This window comes from Physella acuta, unplaced genomic scaffold (assembly GCF_028476545.2).
Source record: "Physella acuta isolate Inbredline_101_S28 unplaced genomic scaffold, ASM2847654v3 ptg001477l, whole genome shotgun sequence".
In the NCBI taxonomy this organism is placed as follows: Eukaryota; Metazoa; Mollusca; class Gastropoda; family Physidae; genus Physella; species Physella acuta.
This window is the reverse complement of record NW_026732992.1, coordinates 38,827-58,584: the sequence shown is the minus strand read 5'-3', so window position 1 is coordinate 58,584 and position 19,758 is coordinate 38,827. Positions and strand designations below refer to the sequence as shown.

At 44.0% G+C, this 19,758-nt stretch overlaps 1 protein-coding gene across 1 annotated transcript; it reads left to right on the top strand.

Annotated features, from left to right (window-relative positions):
- The first annotated feature begins 5,033 nt into the window (after positions 1 to 5,033).
- On the top strand, positions 5,034 to 5,651 carry LOC131928213 (myosin heavy chain IB-like). The gene has a single exon (XM_059284159.1). It carries the CDS (start codon positions 5,034 to 5,036, stop codon positions 5,649 to 5,651), a length of 618 nt encoding a protein of 205 aa, XP_059140142.1.
- The last annotated feature ends 14,107 nt before the right edge of the window (positions 5,652 to 19,758 follow it).

The window sequence follows — 19,758 nt, the reverse complement described above, 5'->3', positions numbered from 1 at the left end:
ACATGAAAACTTATTCCTACGCTAGAAAGGATCTTGACAGATAAAAATTTTAATGCATTTAAATATCTCTTCGTAGTTTGTTATCTAGAAAAACAATTTTCTTCTCTCAGCTTTCACGGTATATTTGCCTAAGGGGAAATTTTTTGCCTGAAATGATAAAACGGCGTCTCATAGTCTTAAAAGGCGCCTCTCCATTGTCACGCCGATTTCTTGACTTGATAAAACGTTGTTTCATATTTTGCTCAAGTCGCCACTGTTGCTACAGTGGTATCCTGTCCCAGAGAGACGTGATTCCCTTGAGCAGACAAGATCTCCAAAAAATGGCAGGGAATAAATGATTAACCTTCCCAACCGCAGGCTCGTATTATTCCGTAACACAGGCTCGTATTCTTACGTAACACAGGCTCGTATTCTTACGTAACGCGGCAGACCAAGCGGAGCCACAATAATGCACCTGACGCGTTACGCTTTGCCAGATTTTTTGCACTGTTTATGCCGTACTGCCATACATTTAACTGGGTATCAATGGCAAGCAGCGTGTGTAAAACCTGGCAGCTCGTGTCATACTCGTTCGGAGCACTTGGGCTGCACATAACGTCACGCTGAGATGGCGACCTCGCTGATACGACAAAGGGAATTTTTGCGTTTACAAATACTAGTAAAATCGAATGCAGATCACCCATTTTTGTGTTTTTATTACACGCTTCTTCAACAGTCATGTTCTCTATTCGTCTGTCTGACTCTGTGTTTCTTTTAAATTCCATAAAAACTCCATTGACATCGCAAGAATATCGCATCTATATCGGAATTATATATGAATTAGTCTTTAAAATAATTAAACGATTACTGTATACAATAATAAAGTTAATATCGATCATTCGATTGGTCAGGTGAGCTGGTGGTTGCTAATCATAGAGAGGAGACGTGTAATTTTGTCTTAAAAATTATGTTTTAGATCCAACCACGTCTGCCAGCGATGCTCCCACCTCTAACATCAGTTGTCCTCACTAGGACATTGCTGACACCAGTTGTCCTCATGACATCAGTTGTCCTCACTAGGACATGTCGGACAACGACACATCTCTGTGGGCTGTAGTGGCTACATCAGGTGCTCGATCATTATCAACACTGACCACATAAAAGTTTGAACTTGGACTAATACAAATCCAACACAGCGTGAGTAAAGATCTAAACGTCCCTTAACATAACCTAATTAAAGAGCATGAGCTCTTGATTAAGCTTCTGGTCTATGAGATTGAGATGGCCACTATCTTTAGTCCCTCAGACAACGCCCCGTTGCTCGCCCCGCCAATGAAATGTTTGACACACCGCCCTGGTCGTAAATCTCGTCCAGCCTCGTGGATTGTGTGGCGACTGGTTTATGCCTCCATCTGACTCGTCATCTTTTAGTGACCACAACAGCGGGAGATCAGTCACGCAGCGAGTGTGGCGTAACTCAGTTCCGTCCCTTTTGTGGCCCCAATGGACGCTCATCATTAAAATATTTGAATGGTGGTCTGTGTTCACGTGGCGGCGAGGACGGGAGGCGCGTCTAACAGAATGGTGGTGGTGAGCAGTCAAGCTGTAACGGCATGCGGTGGTGTATTGTCGCGCGGTCCAGATGACGTCATTCCTCACGCATTGCTGAACTTCGGGGGTGGTCAGCGTCCCTGCCAAAACACACCTGCTGGGGTAGCCACTAGATCTCTAACTGGAAATCACCTCGGTGAAATATCTCTGAGCATTTGGTTGATGTAACATCGTCAACTGACAACAAAATATTTAGGACCTTTGGTAACATCGTCAACTGACAACAAAATATTTTGGACCGTTGGTAACATCGTCAACTGACAACAAAATATTTAGGACCTTTGGTAACAACGTCAACTGACAACAAAATATTTAGGACCTTTGGTAACAACGTCAACTGACAACAAAATATTTAGGACCTTTGGTAACAACGTCAACTGACAACAAAATATTTTGGACCGTTGGTAACATCGTCAACTGACAACAAAATATTTAGGACATTTAGGACTTTTCTTCTATCCTACCATAAAAAAATGTCTTGATATCACACTGTACCTCTCCACGTAAAACAAGTAAAGTTGGCCAGACAGTATTCAAAAAAGAATAACCTCTAGTTCTAGTTTCACTGAGTCACTGATTGATCTCTTGTTCTCCTTGCCATAACCTGGCTGTTTAATAAATGTCCACTGTTTAGTGATCACCATATGGGACGATTAAAAGCAGCGCTAGGTGGCGCTGACTCGATGACTCCTGGTCCTAACCTAGAAGAGAAATATTTTGTCACTATCTACCATCGCGTGCCACGGTCGACTTGATGTTAGTTGGAGCGTGCCGTGGCGTCCTAATGAATGAAACAGGTCAGAGGTTCCTAGAATATGGGCCTAAATATCTTACAGAAAGTATACAGTAAGTATGTCACGTGTGTTAAGGCTACCCATCATAGGATCAATAAGGGGAATAACCAACACAAACATAGCAATAGGACAGGCCAATAAGGGGAATAACCTACACAAACATAGCAATAGGACAGGCCAATAAGGGGAATAACCTACACAAACATAGCAATAGGACAGGCCAATAAGGGGAATAACCTACACAAACACAGGATTAGAGATGGAACTCAATAAGGGGAATAACCTACACAAAAATGGCAATAGGACAGGCCAGTAAGGGGAATAACCTACAAACAGAGGAATAGATAGAGCTCAATAAGGGGAATAACCTACACAAACATAGCAATAGGACAGGCCAATAAGGGGAATAACCTACACAAACAGAGGAATAGATAGAGCTCAATAAGGGGAATAACCTACACAAACATAGCAATAGGACAGGCCAATAAGGGGAATAACCTACACAAACATAGCAATAGGACAGGCCAATAAGGGGAATAACCTACACACACACAGGAATAGATGGAGCTCAATAAGGGGAATAACCTACACAAACATAGCAATAGGACAGGCCAATAAGGGGAATAACCTACACAAACATAGCAATAGGACAGGCCAATAAGGGGAATAACCTACACAAACACAGGAATAGATAGAGCTCAATAAGGGGAATAACCTACACAAACATAGCAATAGGACAGGCCAATAAGGGGAATAACCTACACAAACATAGCAATAGGACAGGCCAATAAGGGGAATAACCTACACAAACATAGCAATAGGACAGGCCAATAAGGGGAATAACCTACACAAACAGAGGAATAGATGGAGCTCAATAAGGGGAATAACCTACACAAACATAGCAATAGGACAGGCCAATAAGGGGAATAACCTACACAAACATGGCAATAGGACAGGCCAATAAGGGGAATAACCTACAAACAGAGGAATAGATAGAGCTCAATAAGGGGAATAACCTACACAAACATAGCAATAGGACAGGCCAATAAGGGGAATAACCTACACAAACACAGGAATAGATGGAGCTCAATAAGGGGAATAACCTACACAAACACAGGAATATATTCTGATATAGCTGAAATGACGAAAAACCCACATAAAGTGATGGGATCTAATGAAGTGACATTATTTTAAAGGTTCAGCTTTTAACACAAGGAATTGACGCTGACATTTTTAAACCTGCTCAAGCAGTGCTCATAAATGTCACTTCATGAATCACGGTATTTCAGCAGTGCCTTTAATATGCCCCCTCACAACATCAAGCTGTTTCAGTAGTGCCTTTCATATGCCCTCTGGTGGCATCATGCTGTTTTAGTAGTGCCTTTCATATGCCCTCTCGTGGCATCATGCTGTTTTAATAGTGCCTCCATATGCCCTCTAGTGGCATCATGCTGTTTCAGTAGTGCCTCCATATGCCCTCTAGTGGCATCATGCTGTTTCAGTAGTGCCTTCCCTATGCCCTCTTTAACATCACGGTGTTTCAGTAGTGCCTCCATATGCCCTCTATAACATCACACTGTTTCAGTAGTGCCTTCCCTATGCCCTCTCATAACATCACGGTGTTTTAATAGTGCCTCCCCTATGCCCTTTATAACATCACACTGTTTCAGTAGTGCCTTCCCTATGCCCTCTATAACATCACACTGTTTCAGTAGTGCCTTCCCTATGCCCTCTCATAACATCACGGTGTTTTAATAGTGCCTTCCCTATGCCCTCTATAACATCACGCTGTTTCAGTAGTGCCTTCCCTATGCCCTCTCATAACATCACGGTGTTTTAATAGTGCCTTCCCTATGCCCTCTATAAGATCACGGTGTTTCAGTAGTGCCTTCCATATGCCCTCTAATAACGTCTGACACAGTAAAGTGATGCAGACATTGATGGTGTGGTGTGCCAGGACTGGATGGAGTGGAATGTTACTTTGATGTCAGTAATCTGTCAGTGAAATGTATACGCTTATGAAAATTCCAGGTCCTCCATACAGCCTACCTAAGCGAGCTGCTGGCGACTGCAGGTGGGGGACGTTCCGCCAGGCTGGGTTTAGCGCACGCGTCGTGATCTGCTTCGCTCGAGTGATTGCTGTATTAGGTAAGTACGGCGGTGATGTGTGGCGTGCTAGGGGACCAAGGGAGGGGACGCGGCGTGCTTTAAGCTGGGTGGGTAAGCTGGGTAGGCTGGTGGTAAACTAGTTAAAGAATTGATTTGGGGTAACCCTGGAAGATGTGGGTCTAGAACAGTAGCCTACACCCGCCAAATCCAAATACGACGGTTACATCCACAGATACATCCCAATACGACGGATACATCCCCAGGTAACCCCCCCCCCAATACGACGGTAAGATCCCCAGATACCCCCACCCCCCCCAATATGAAGGTAAAATCCCCAGATACCCCCCCCCCAATATGACGGTAAAATCCACAAATACCCCCCCCCCCAATATGACGGTAAAATCCACAAATACCCCCCCCCCCCCCCCAATATGACGGTAAAATCCACAAATACCCCCCCCCCCAATACGACGGTTACATCCCCAGATAGACCTTATAGGGCAGATGACACGGCTAAAACCAGAGGACCTTATAGGGCATATGGCACGGCTAAAACCAGATAGACCTTATAGGGCATATGGCACGTCTAAAGCTGGAGGACCTTATAGGGCATATGGCACGTCTAAAGCTGGAGGACCTTATAGGGCATATGGCACGGCTAAAGCTGGAGGACCTGAGATGGCATATGGCACGGCTAAAGCTGGAGGACCTTATAGGGCATATGGCACGGCTAAAGCTGGAGGACCTGAGATGACATATGGCACGGCTAAAGCTGGAGGACCTGAGATGGCATATGGCACGGCTAAAGCTGGAGGACCTGAGATGGCATATGGCACGGCTAAAGCTGGAGGACCTGAGATGGCATATGGCACGGCTAAAGCTGGAGGACCTGAGATGGCATATGGCACGGCTAAAGCTGGAGGACCTGAGATGGCATATGGCACGGCTAAAGCTGGAGGACCTGAGATGGCATATGGCACGGCTAAAGCTGGAGGACCTGAGATGGCATATGGCACGGCTAAAGCTGGAGGACCTGAGATGGCATATGGCACGGCTAAAGCTGGAGGACCTGAGATGGCATATGGCACGGCTAAAGCAGGAGGAGGTCTCTTCAATGCAGAAGTGAAGCGAGAGGAGACAAAAGAAGTAAGTGAATAATTTAGTGTTGTTGGTTGTAGACACATTTATATCGAGTGTCAGTTACTTTATTAGTATTACTGTGTGTCTTTGTGTGTACGTTAAATCTCTTTGCTGTGAATCTCATATGTCAAATCTAACTAGATTTCAATCAAAACTTGAGGCTATCTATATTCAATAACTTATGGGAAGTTAACCTAGCAATCATTCATCCAGCGGGTACTGGCCGTGAGTTGTAGTGTATCGATGTTTCCACGTCTGACGGCTGAATGCAGACTCTTCATCGGATGCGGATAGTTGCATTTAGAGTTTTGATCTATAACAAATAGTTTTAGTTGTCGGGTGTCAACAAACTATTTGAAATTTAGACCATACTCCCCCTCCCCGTAAAAAGTAAAGTTTCCCTTTCAAACCTGACGGTCTATGTCCCCGTGGACATCAGAAATTCTCGGCCCCCTCACAGGGACGAATATCTAATTGTATCGCCATGTATCTATGAGCCGATTCTGGTATCGCACTGTTTGAGAACAATTTAGTCCATGTCGGTATCGCCGTGTATCTGTCGGTATTGCCATGTATCTATGAGTCTATTCTGGTATCGCGCTGTTTGAGAACAATTTAGTCCATGTCGGTATCGCTGTGTATCTGTCGGTATTGCCATGTATCTATGAGTCTATGCTGGTATCGCGCTGTTTGAGAACAATTTAGTCCATGTCGGTATCGCCGTGTATCTGTCGGTATTGCCATGTGTCATATATGAGTCTATTCTGGTATTGCGCTGTTTGAGAACAATTTAGTCCATGTCGGTATCGCCGTGTATCTGTCGGTATTGCCATGTGTCATATATGAGTCTATTCTGGTATCGCGCTGTTTGAGATCAATTTAGTCCATGTCGGTATCGCTGTGTATCTTGGTGTCTGTACCAAACATCTAATCCTCTCTATTCAACTCAACTCATATCTATGTCAGCTAGAGTACCCCCACGAAGTCTCACTGTTCCACTGCCCATCAACCTAAGCCTGATAAAACACCACCCACCCCATTAGCCCCTGTCTCCAACACCCCGGTTACGGCTGCGCTAATTACCATCTTGTATTACATGTGTCCCCGCCCCTCACAACTAATACCTACATTTCTAGACCCTGGCCGCGACCCCTCATTAATCTCAGCGGCCATTGTTACACATGTACTACCTGTTGTTACCTAGTATCACAGACGGACTACCTGCCTGTTACTGGGGACTTATTTTCTCAGTGCGTGATAGCATTCTCCAGTTATTTTGTTGTACTAGCTTTAAAGCCCGTTGACCTCCAGAAAACAACGGGTAAAAAAAACGTTGGTATTTGCTTTATGCGGTATTAACCCCTTGACGGAAAAAGTCTTTGTTAGATTTTGAGGAAAAAAGTGTTTATATATATATATATATATATATATATATATATATATATATATATATATATATATATATATATATATATATATATATATATATATATATATATTATTTTTTTATTTATATGTGTATATGTGTGTGTGTGTGTAAATATAATAGAGCTCACTATAATATATAAAAGAATCTAACCTACCAAGTAACATCGATTACTTTATGATGTAGCCCGGATGTAGCATAACATTTCCCAAATTTCACCATAAAACCTCAGCATATAATCTCAGCATATGACCTACTTGTGAACTCAGCTTTTCTTTCGCTCTAAATTAAAGAAACACTGTTTAGGTATAACATTGTTTATTAATATACACTTTAAATTGACAAGTTGTTTTAGTGTACTTGTGCCATGATATGATATAGTCTACAAGCCTTGTCTAAGCCTCAAAAAACCGGGCATCTTGTACATACAGAGATTCCCCCCCCCCCTCCCATCGACCATCTCCTTGAACAAACACGAACACACACACACACACACACACACACACCGCCTAGCTTAGTGTAGATATGAAATTACACTAATTTCTCTTCACCTCTGACCTTACAGCATCTCTGCCTTCTCATACGAACGCCAACATCCACGTCGGCATATCACGTGACCTGCCGGTAACACCAGACCTTGTAATCTCGCATCCTCCGCGGCGCCCCGTTCATCTAACCGCCCCGTAATAAAGACTCCCCCGTGCCACGCCCTGGTTTCGCCTTTCTAACCCAGTCTACGACTAGATGGCAGGTCCATGTGTCATTACAATATTTCTGTTTAAAGAGTGTGTGTATTTTGTGGTGGGGGGGGGGGGGGGGTAGAGGGTGGAAGGCTTGACGGGGTCAAAAAGTCAGACTTTTTTTTGTGTTACATAACAATCATGGATTCGTGTTTTTGATGTTATATAAATTTTTGATGTTATCCTTTTGAGATAGTTGTTTAATGTTTTCTCTATGAGGTTCGGACTGAATATGTTTTGGGAGCTTGGATTTGAATGTTTTAACTTTATTGTACTATCTCTGTCACACCTAGACTTAGTGTCGATAATTTGGACAATTCTAAACCAGCAAAGGGGAGGTAAATGGAAAAATGTCAATTTATAATTCCACACTTAACCCACCCCATCCCAGCAGTGTTTTTCTTGAGGACATTTTTCTCGTGGTGGGGGGGGGGGGGGGGGGGGGGGTCGGACACTGGTAAAAAAAAAATTCTATATAAATTATATATTTTTCTATTTCTGTCGGAGTGGGGTGGGGGTGTATCTTCGAAGAGATGCTATAAACAATAATCAGTGCTTCACGTATTGGGTGTGGGGAAATTGCGAGACGCGAAAAGCGAAATGGCGAGGCGGGAAAATGCGAGAAGGTAATGCGAGACATACCTGCGGAATTAAGGGTAAATAGCGAGACACTTTTTGCGAAAAAAGTTTTTTCCTTTTTTTTCCATCTTTATTTATTTAAATTGATTTTTTTTTTTGTTTTAAAATAAACAAGCATTTAGCCATACCCTTTAACACGAGTGTTGTATGTTGTTATTTTTTATCTAGATACTAAGAAGATAGATAGATCTATATCTAGATCTTTCTATTTAAAAATCCTAACATCGTTGCTGTGCTACTGTCATCGCCCGCTCTCGTTAGCGAGAGGAAAATCCCGTCTCAGTCGGCATTAATTTAAAAATCTAGCCCGCTCATGTTTATACAAACGTGAGCTGTGTCATTGTGAATTGGTATAATCTTGTCAGCAGGAGAGATATTGTGCAACATCTATTTATGAATTTTTGTACTTGCAAAAAGTGTAAAAGTATAAACAATTCAAAAAAGTCCAATTTATTTTTTTATTAAGTAATTTTAATTACAAACAAAATTTACAAACAAAATCTTCTGAAACAGTCCTCAAACACACCTCGTGACACCATCTTTCACACATAGTACACCCAACCCAGTTCATTAGACTCCCATTTATACATTTTTCTTTTGCTACTTCTTCCAATCCACATTCACAACATTTCACATTCTCATCACAGTTGACCTCCTCGTTCATCCCACAAACAACACTGGCACCCATGTTCTTATCATCATCATCCGCACGCTCAACATCTGTTTTCCGTTTTTTATAATTTGTATTTTTTATCATTTCTGTAATTTTGGCAATGTCTTGCTCATTGTTGTCACCAGCAGTTGAGTTTTTTTAAAACATCGATATTTTCCCAAAATCTTGTCTACTTTCGGTCAAAATAGAGTATTTTAATCAATTCCTATTAAAATGTATTAAAACAGTTCTCTAAAACGCGAAAAAACGTCTAAAACCCTTTTTTTGACATTGCTTTTTTATAATGTGACTTCACATCTAACCCCCCCCCCCTCCTCCCCCTCATCACATAAAATTACAGACCCCCCCCCCCCTACGAGTGTGACGTCAATTATGGAAGACCCCAAATAACACCACCACCAAAACCAAAAAATTCAGATAAGTTCAGCTTGGTTTTAAAAATATTTGAAGTAGGCCCATAGCTTACAATATAGCACGAGCAACTGATAATATTGGTGACGTCACTTTATTTTGTTGTATCCAAATGATGTAGGCATTTCCTTGTGCTTAGATTTATATAGTAAAAAAAGCTAGAAAAAAATCGAAGGCGGCGGCTATAATATAAAATTTCTATGCAACAATAGAAAATATGTTTGCGGCGGCAGCAGATCCGGGCACGGCGATCTTCAAAGACGGTAAACCAGGCGGCCTCGGCGTTTCACACAAAAGACAGAAGTTGATCTATCGTCGGCGGTATTTCCGTCGGTTTCGAACAAGGTGGTATTCTAAGTCGACACAAAAGATGGGGGGAGTTGACAAATCATCAGTATGTCTAGCGACGGAAAAATCGGAAGTTTTAACAATGTAAACGAAACGTCTTTGACGTCTGGACCAAATACCACTGAAAATCGGGTGCGGTAAATTTTTCGCAGAAATCTTCGCATTTCAACACCACCCAGCGTAAGTATCGGCTTGTGGTAAAATGCGAGACAAAAAAGTCACGTGACCGACCGTTTTCGCGCCCTTCTCGCATTTTCCCGCCTCGCCATTTCGCTTTTCGCGTCTCGCAATTTCCCCACAGTGTATTCCTCACAGTGTACGATAGATCAACATTTGACCCATGGTTTAATAACAAAATATTTCAAATACGGTTCGAGTAATTCAGTTCATTGCCGTGTGGTGACTGTCTTTAATTCCACCATCACTAGCGTCAGTTTACCTAGTCCAAGGTGGCTGTGTGGCCATTGAGAGCTGGCCATTTGTTTTGTATTGAAACATCTAGAGATCTAGCACAACTTTTTATTATACACAATTTTATAATGAAACTGCTAGGATCGAATTGATTGGTTGTCATCTTATGTAGTTTGGGGAAAATGTAGCGTGTATGTACACTAACAAAAAAACCTCTGAAGGAAATGTATCCGTGTCTGAAGCCACACATTTGTGTCTAGATATCCGGACAGTCGCGTGTAATAGCTCAATGATCAGATACACCCCCCCCTCCCCACAGGTGCTGAACAATGTCCGCTTACAGAATCGTTTCGCCATCCCTAAAGAAGCTACAGCACCCCACCCGTACCCGCCCAGCGCCTCACATAACCACATATTACTACGTGTTGGCTGACGAAGGTCGCAGTGTGTCTCCAATGGATGGGTTAAACCGAGGACACGGTCCCAGTCAGCCAACTGTAGGAAACACCCAGTCTAGGGTAAAACTGTACAAATAGCGTCGGCTCGTCAATACTAGAGAACACCCCTACCCGGCCCACACCGTAACCCTTTATTCACTAACGTTGAGAGGTCACAGGTGTTAGATATAAAGGTGAAATAAAAAACTTCATAGGCAAGCCAGTCCTCGAGGGGTTGCATATACCAGACACGGTGTTTGGGGTAGGGGGTGGGGGGTCGGGGTATGGGGCTGGGGTGTGTGGGGTGATGTCTACAGGTTGTGTTGGTAAAAAGATTGAATGAGGTCAAGCGTGATTAATTGATGATTAATGTCTTCTACATGGTGCTGAGCACAGAAGTCTGAAGAGGTCAAAGACGTCAGTATTTGGAGCAGGACACATGACTTGGTCCAGTGATAAGAGCAGGACACATGACTTGGTCCAGTGATAAGAGCAGGACACATGACTTGGTCCAGTGATAAGAGCAGGACACATGACTTGGTCCAGTGATAAGAGCAGGACACGTGACTTGGTCCAGTGATAAGAGATGGACACATGACTTGGTCCAGTGATAAGAGCAGGACACATGACTTGGTGCAGTGATAAGAGATGGACACATGACTTGGTCCAGTGATAAGAGCAGGACACATGACTTGGTCCAGTGATAAGAGCAGGACACATGACTTGGTCCAGTGATAAGAGCAGGACACATGACTTGGTCCAGTGATAAGAGCAGGACACATGACTTGGTCCAGTGATAAGAGCAGGACACATGACTTGGTCCAGTGATAAGAGCAGGACACATGACTTGGTCCAGTGATAAGAGCAGGACACATGACTTGGTCCAGTGATAAGAGCAGGACACATGACTTGGTCCAGTGATAAGAGCAGGACACATGACTTGGTCCAGTGATAAGAGCAGGACACATGACTTGGTCCAGTGATAAGAGCAGGACACATGACTTGGTCCAGTGATAAGAGCAGGACACATGACTTGGTCCAGTGATAAGAGCAGGACACATGACTTGGTCCAGTGATAAGAGCAGGACACATGACTTGGTCCAGTGATAAGAGCAGGACACGTGACTTGGTCCAGTGATAAGAGATGGACACATGACTTGGTCCAGTGATAAGAGATGGACACATGACTTGGTCCAGTGATAAGAGATGGACACATGACTTGGTCCAGTGATAAGAGCAGGACACATGACTTGGTCCAGTGATAAGAGCAGGACACATGACTTGGTCCAGTGATAAGAGCAGGACACATGACTTGGTCCAGTGATAAGAGCAGGACACATGACTTGGTCCAGTGATAAGAGCAGGACACATGACTTGGTCCAGTGCCTGTCTAGGTTGTGGGTACCCATTTATTGAAACTGAATGTCTATGTTGACCAAAATAATACCCTATAAGGTAATAATACAATAATTCCCCAAAATTTGGACAATAACGGTTAAAAAGTAAGTGGCTATTCTGGTCCATGTTTTAACTAGTGGGTAACTTGAAAGTATCTAAATTAAAGGCAACCCTTCGAACCTGGCAGTGGTAGACCAGCAGCCTTACTGCCGTATTGAGCGAGGTACCAGTCAGCGCTGGGTGCACTCCAGCTCGTTCAACAAACTCGAGATTCGACAAACCTTGGACTTATGGGTTAGCAGTCAAACGCTCTACTACTCAGCCTCGCCGTCGCGAAAAAGAAATGTAAGGAGCACATTTCTCGCGCAGATGTCGACCAAACATGCATGACTCGCTGTGTCACCTGCTTGACCGCGTCACGTGACTCGTGTCACGCGCTTTAGCACTTGACCACTCAGGATGAAGCAATGGAGGATGAGCACATGCAACAAGAGAGCTCGTTTGTTACTCGTTCGGCCCGTGAGTGTCAGACTGTGGCCATTGATGCAAGCAAATAATGGGCTGACAGGAGTTGCATGTGTGAGGGGGTGGGGAAGGGGGATCAAAGTCTGCAATCGTCACGCAAACAACCGTGAGTGCGGCTGTGTCAGATTGTGTGAGGGCCCAGTCATTGCATACAAAAATAATCAGTCCCCCCCCCCCCCACCCACCCCAACCAAAAGCTTGAGACAGTCGAACAATACATGCTCTAACATTCCGCCGTCATGAATAAATGTTGGGCACAGACCAGCCACTGTTGTATTGACGGGGAATTATGGGTAGACGGTGACGACGGGGAGCCGGGCTAATCTAAAGGAAAAAGTAACAAATAAAATATGAATACATAATCTATGCATATAGCTGCGCCACCTGGGTTCACGTGGAGGGGTGTCAGACTAGCGTTTACACTGACAAGATGTTGAACCGAGATACGCCTTTGTGTCTCAGTACACATTAATGCCGTTGATTAAAAGTTGCTTCATTTCTTGTGGGAAAAAAAAATTTTTTAGTATTGTGTAAATATTTTTGGCAGAAATATGCTTACACACCTGCGACCCAAGAAAGTTTTTCATGACTTGGTGGGTGCATGGTGTAAATCAGCGGAGGATGGGGCAATTACGCGAGTTGATGGTGGCAGACAGACAATGAGGGCTGGGGAAACTGGAGACACACATCGTTTACCGGGAGAAATGAGGAGAAAGTGATTTTCACAGGGAAATCCCGATCGTTGTACGGCCCAAGTGTGATACCGGTTGTTCGGCAAGGGTATCGATGCTGGTTTATGGCCGACACTCGCGTCGCGGGGTAAAGTTTTGCTGGGGGTTGGACAATGGACGAGACAATAGGCGAGGGCTTACCTTATCATTAAAGTAGATGAGACTGTTGTCATGCAAGCCACTGTTGTACAACAGCTAACACCACAATTGCTAATTTCTCCGCAACCAAATCGTGTTTACTTACGTGGGTATTGGGATAGAATATCACGTTTTCTCCTATTTTTTTTTAAAGATTGGATAAAGAGGGGTGGGGTGAAGTCAGGGGACCATCTTTTTCTCCCGCATATTGGAATGTGTTGTGTAAGAATGAAAAGCTAGACTGAAATGGCTGACATTTATCTGAGGAAATAATGATGGGCTTTTTTGCTTCTGTTCTAAACTGGTGGCACAGCGCCGGTGAAAGTCTATTGGCGCGGACCCGAACCACGGTATGTAGAGGGAGTGTGTAGCCAGTAAAGTCTTTACTTGGGGCGGGCCCTAACCAGCCTGTATAAGATGGCTGGTGTGTGTGTGCTAGCCTGTAAAGACGTTATGTTACCAACACCCAGCCTGTACAAGATGGTTGGTGTATGTGTGCTAGCCTGCAATGACGCTATGTTACCAAGATACCACGAGTTGGACGAGGGCATGTGTCGGCTCGTCACACCCAGACCACCCACTCACTCGATGACCGCCCTCTCAAACAGCAGACGACGTCATTAGGAAGAAATGTACCGTGTCATTTCTTCATCTGTCACGTTTCTCCATTTGTCATAATTCTCCATTTGTCATAATTCTCCAGTTTGTCACCATCTAGTTCTGGACTTGAGTTGAACCTGTAACCAGCCCTAATCCGACGTACAGGCCCGACTACTCTCTCTGTTCATTCTTTCACTTTCGTTCTGGTCATAAACCCGTCACTTTTTCTCTCCTCTGCTATTTGTCATAGCTAACCAGGCAGGGAAGTCATAGCTGCCGGTCAACTGGCTACTGTAATGATGCTAACCTTAACGTGCTACTGTGTGCTGCCTGCTGTAGTCTCCAGTACACGCCGGACTTGACCAGACCAATCAAGCCACAAGACCAAACATAAATCACACGACCATTAAGTATGCTCCACGTGTCCGGTAACAAATCCATTTCACGCATTGGTCTTAATTACGGTACTGGGCAGAGACGATTAACGTTAATCCGCTAAGATGATTAACTCCCACATTACACGAAGCCCGGATTAGAACTAAAATAACGTACTGTTATTAGCGTTCTTGATTACACAATATTAGAAGAAAATATCCCGGCGTGTACCCATCCAGATTTGAGCGTGTCTCGTGGTATCGGGTAGAGCTTGATGTCATATGTCACGGGCAGCAATGACATCGATTGATTCAAGGGCGGATCCCATAGACGTCTGATGGACAGCGGCTGTACTTAACTCTCCCTGTGAATCGCCACCTTCGCTGCTCCCAGGAAACGGGCCTTTTGACCCCAGCATGGCTAATGAACACCAATTTCATTGGGGGGGGGGGGGGGGGGGGTAGGGGGGGGGGGAGGAAGGGGGGGGGGAAGAAGTCGGTGTCCGAGTGGGCAGACCTTTTGTCACCCCGGACCACGAGCACGCCCCGGTAAATGTTTTATCAGAGATATATCGCTTCTGTCTCTCCGTGTTGATTGGTGGAATATACATCCTACAACTACAACCCACTATAGAGTCTACACATACACTCACATATATAATTATACACACCTACACCCCACTCTAGAGTCTACACATACACTCACATATATAATTATACACACCTACACCCCACACCTACACACAACTGTACGTCACAAGTTTACACACAACTACATCCCACAACTACACCCCACTCTAGAGTCTACACATACACTCACATATATAATTATACACACCTACACCCCACTCTAGAGTCTACACATACACTCACATATATAATTATACACACCTACACCCCAGACATACACACAACTGCACGCCATATGTTCACACACAACTACATCCCACACCTACACCCCACTCTATAGTCTACACATACACTCACATATATAATTATACACACCTACACCCCACTCTAGAGTCTACACATACACTCACATATATAATTATACACACCTACACTCCACACATACACACAACTGTACGTCACAAGTTTACACACAACTACATCCCACAACTACACCCCACTCTAGAGTCTACACATACACTCACATATATAATTATACACACCTACACTCCACACATACACACAACTGTACGTCACAAGTTTACACACAACTACATCCCACAACTACACCCCACTCTAGAGTCTACACATACACTCACATATATAATTATACACAACTACACCCCACTCTAGAGTCTACACATACACTCACATATATAATCATACACACCTACACCCCACACATACACACAACTGCACGCCATATGTTCACACACAACTACATCCCACATATACACACACAGCGGCACCCCCACACAACCACAGCCCTCACATAACGTGAGGAAACCGGAAGCGACGTAGGGGAAATAATTCAAGTTTTTAATCGACGTTTGATGGCGACCGGGGTAAAGGCTTCGGTGATGGGCTGTCAGGAGGAGAAGACTCTATTAATGGGGTGGGTGAGGGGTGGGGGTAGAAATCCCGCCTCACTCGGCCCACGCTACGTCAATTGTAAATAACGGCCGTCGGAGGAGGACCCAGCTAATAAATTTCAGACCAGACAATTGAGCACTTGATGACCTTTGGTGACACGTGACCTGCTGAAAAACAAGACAGACAAATCCTCCCCGGTCAAGAAAATCTTAAATTGACAGGGGTCAGACTTGACTCCCACCCGTTCCGGACTTGATGTCTTACCCGATCCCATCTCAGCGGGCGTTTGGACGTAAATGGTTGACGATAAATTTGGGATTTTTAAAGAGATTCGTAATGTCTGTCTCAGTTGTCTCTCACTGTGTCTGTTTTAATGCCTGCGCTAATGTCTCCCCAAATTTTTGTGTGTTATTAAACTTTATCCATCTCAGTGTAACTATTAATATTAAACATAATCCATCTCAATATAATTTTGTATGAACACCTAGCCTAAGCTATGTAATCAGTGTGTACATGCCCCTCAATGTACACCTGAATATGTGTGTACACATCACCTTAGCGAGATCCTGCCATCGACCAAGCCACCAGTACTCACCTAAATGTGTCCCACACCTGCAGCACATAAAACTCAGGTAAAAACTGTCGCCGGTACTCGAAGGTTTGTCATAAACTTCTTGTAATTGCTGGCAGTGGCCTAGGCAGGGTCTCTGGGCCGCTGGGATCAAATAAGTTGCTCAAAATATGTGGGTATATATTATATATATATATATATATATATATATATATATATGTATATATATATATATATATATATATATATATATATGTATATATATATATATATATGTATATATATATATATATATATATATATATATATATATATATATATATATATATATATATATATATATATATATATATATATATATATATATATATATATATATATATATACTTCTGTCGGATTTTCTGAGCTGCAATCGTCATACTGACCACCGGAAGCTATTCTTTCCCCCCCCCCCCCCCCACCTCCCCTTACTCTGATACCAAACGCCTTATCCGGTGTCCCCTGTCTGGTCTGAAAAAAATCCATCATTTTATTATTATTTTTTGTCGTAACAGAACGCCGCTTGATGTCACGGTGGCCGCATATATTCACACACCAGATTTATCAACTCTTTCAGTTTTCATAGAAACTCCTTTTTTTGTGGCTGGCTAAACGGGGGAAAATGAAAATAGAGCTGTTTTGTCTGGTAAAAAAATGAAATGACAGAGCAGTTTACTGCGCCGCTAGAGAGGAAATATTAAACTGGTCTGACGGACAATGAATTTCCCTTGCCTGTTGGGGACAAAAACTAGTCATTGACCGATCAGGTTGGGAGCGTGGGCTGTCTCATGAGTGTCCGGTGCACAGGAGCATCGCGTTTTGGCTCTCTTGTTAGTTCACGGCGGCGTGGTTAGGTCTGTGTGATCTAGGTGGACGTGATCTAGGTGGACGTGATTTAGGGTGGACGTGACCTGGGGGGGGGGGCGTGATCTAGGTGGACGTGATCTAGGTGGACGTGATCTAGGTGGACGTGACCTAGGTGGACGTGATCTAGGTGGACGTGACCTAGGTGGACGTGATGTGGGTGCAATCAATATTAATGTGATCCAGGTTTGTGTAAGCAATGTCAGTGTGATCCAGTGTCGGTGTGGTGTAAATTAGGCGCAATTTGGATGTTTTGTTATGGTGACTTTAATTTTTAAAATAATTTAATGTTTGTTTTTTGGTTGTGATGGTGAAGGTTTGTCAAGAAAGATGTACGAGCTACCGTACAAAAGCACGCACGTTTGGCTGTGTACATGGGAATACTTGTCTACATCCATGTCCACTCGAATGGTCAGTGAGACCGTCCCAAGCTCTGCCGTCAGACGCCCTGTGATAAAGACATTTGGCGGCCGTCAGTGTAGGTGTGACGGCCGGACATCACGTGACCAGGCTGCTTATGATGAGGGCTCTCGGACAGCCTGATGGCCTCTAATGTTAGGGATCAATTCGTCCACCGCTGGACAAGGCCTGGGTTGCTTCATTAATGTCCAGCTTGACCGCTGGACCACGTTCTAAACGACCTCAAGTTAACCTGTTCAAAACTAACTAGCGTCCCATCATTTTTTTCTAATGGCTTCTGTGTTCCGAACAGTCCGTCACATAGAGGCTGTATGTTTTCCCAATAGACCTGTGTACAGGCTGTATGTGTTCCCAATAGACCTGTGTACAGGCTGTATGTGTTCCCAATAGACCTGTGTACAGGCTGTATGTGTTCCCAATAGACCTGTGTACAGGCTGTATGTGTTCCCAATAGACCTGTGTACAGGCTGTATGTGTTCCCAATAGACCTGTGTACAGGCTGTATGTGTTCCCAAAAGACCTGTGTACAGGCTGTATGTGTTCCCAATAGACCTGTGTACAGGCTGTATGTGTTCCCAATAGACCTGTGTACAGGCTGTATGTGTTCCCAAAAGACCTGTGTACAGGCTGTATGTGTTCCCAATAGACCTGTGTACAGGCTGTATGTGTTCCCAATAGACCTGTGTACAGGCTGTATGTGTTCCCAAAAGACCTGTGTACAGGCTGTATGTGTTCCCAATAGACCTGTGTACAGGCTGTATGTGTTCCCAATAGACCTGTGTACAGGCTGTATGTGTTCCCAAAAGACCTGTGTACAGGCTGTATGTGTTCCCAATAGACCTGTGTACAGGCTGTATGTGTTCCCAATAGACCTGTGTACAGGCTGTATGTGTTCCCAATAGACCTGTGTACAGGCTGTATGTGTTCCCAAAAGACCTGTGTACAGGCTGTATGTGTTCCCAAAAGACCTGTGTGCAGGCTGCATGTTCCCAACAGGCACATGTACAGGCTGTATGTGTTCCCAACAGGCCTGTGTACAGGCTGTATGTGTTCCCAATAGACCTGTGTACAGGCTGTATGTGTTCCCAATAGACCTGTGTACAGGCTGTATGTGTTCCCAAAAGACCTGTGTACAGGCTGTATGTGTTCCCAAAAGACCTGTGTGCAGGCTGCATGTTCCCAACAGGCACATGTACAGGCTGTATGTGTTCCCAACAGGCCTGTGTACAGGCTGTATGTGTTCCCAATAGACCTGTGTACAGGCTGTAAGTTCCCAATAGACCTGTGTGCAGGCTGCATGTTCCCAACAGGCCTGTGTACAGGCTGTATGTGTTCCCAATAGACCTGTGTACAGGCTGTATGTTCCCAACAGGCCTGTACAAGATGTTTGTAATTGTATTCTAGCCATGTCCCATCTTAATTTTAATCGTATCAAAATTTCTATCTGTGGAACTTGTAGATCGTGACAATGCCCATCATCTTGTCCACTCTGGCACCTAGAGAGAGCTGCCCAATTGTCGCTAGAGAACTTGACCTGAGTGCCGACTCGGCTAACCGATTGGTTCGATTATAAAGGGGAGGGAATGGCTAGAACAATGGGCAGACAACAACGACTAGAATACATCGTTTTAACAAGTGGGCAAACTGGAACAAAATAAACGGGTTAGTAACCACTTGTTATTGTATCCTACAATGTCTTAACTTTTAGTCCAATGTGTCTGTATGAGACATAAAAATAGAAATAGAAGAAAGAAAAGTGTCGGATCACACGAGGAAAGTATAACTTTGTGCCTTACCGCGTCCATCAGAGTGGGAAAGAAACATTTTAAATGCCATAG

Excerpts from the sequence above, each read along its gene's own strand:
- LOC131928213 (XM_059284159.1), top strand. The coding sequence starts at position 5,034 with ATGGCACGGCTAAAACCAGATAGACCTTATAGGGCATATGGCACGTCT.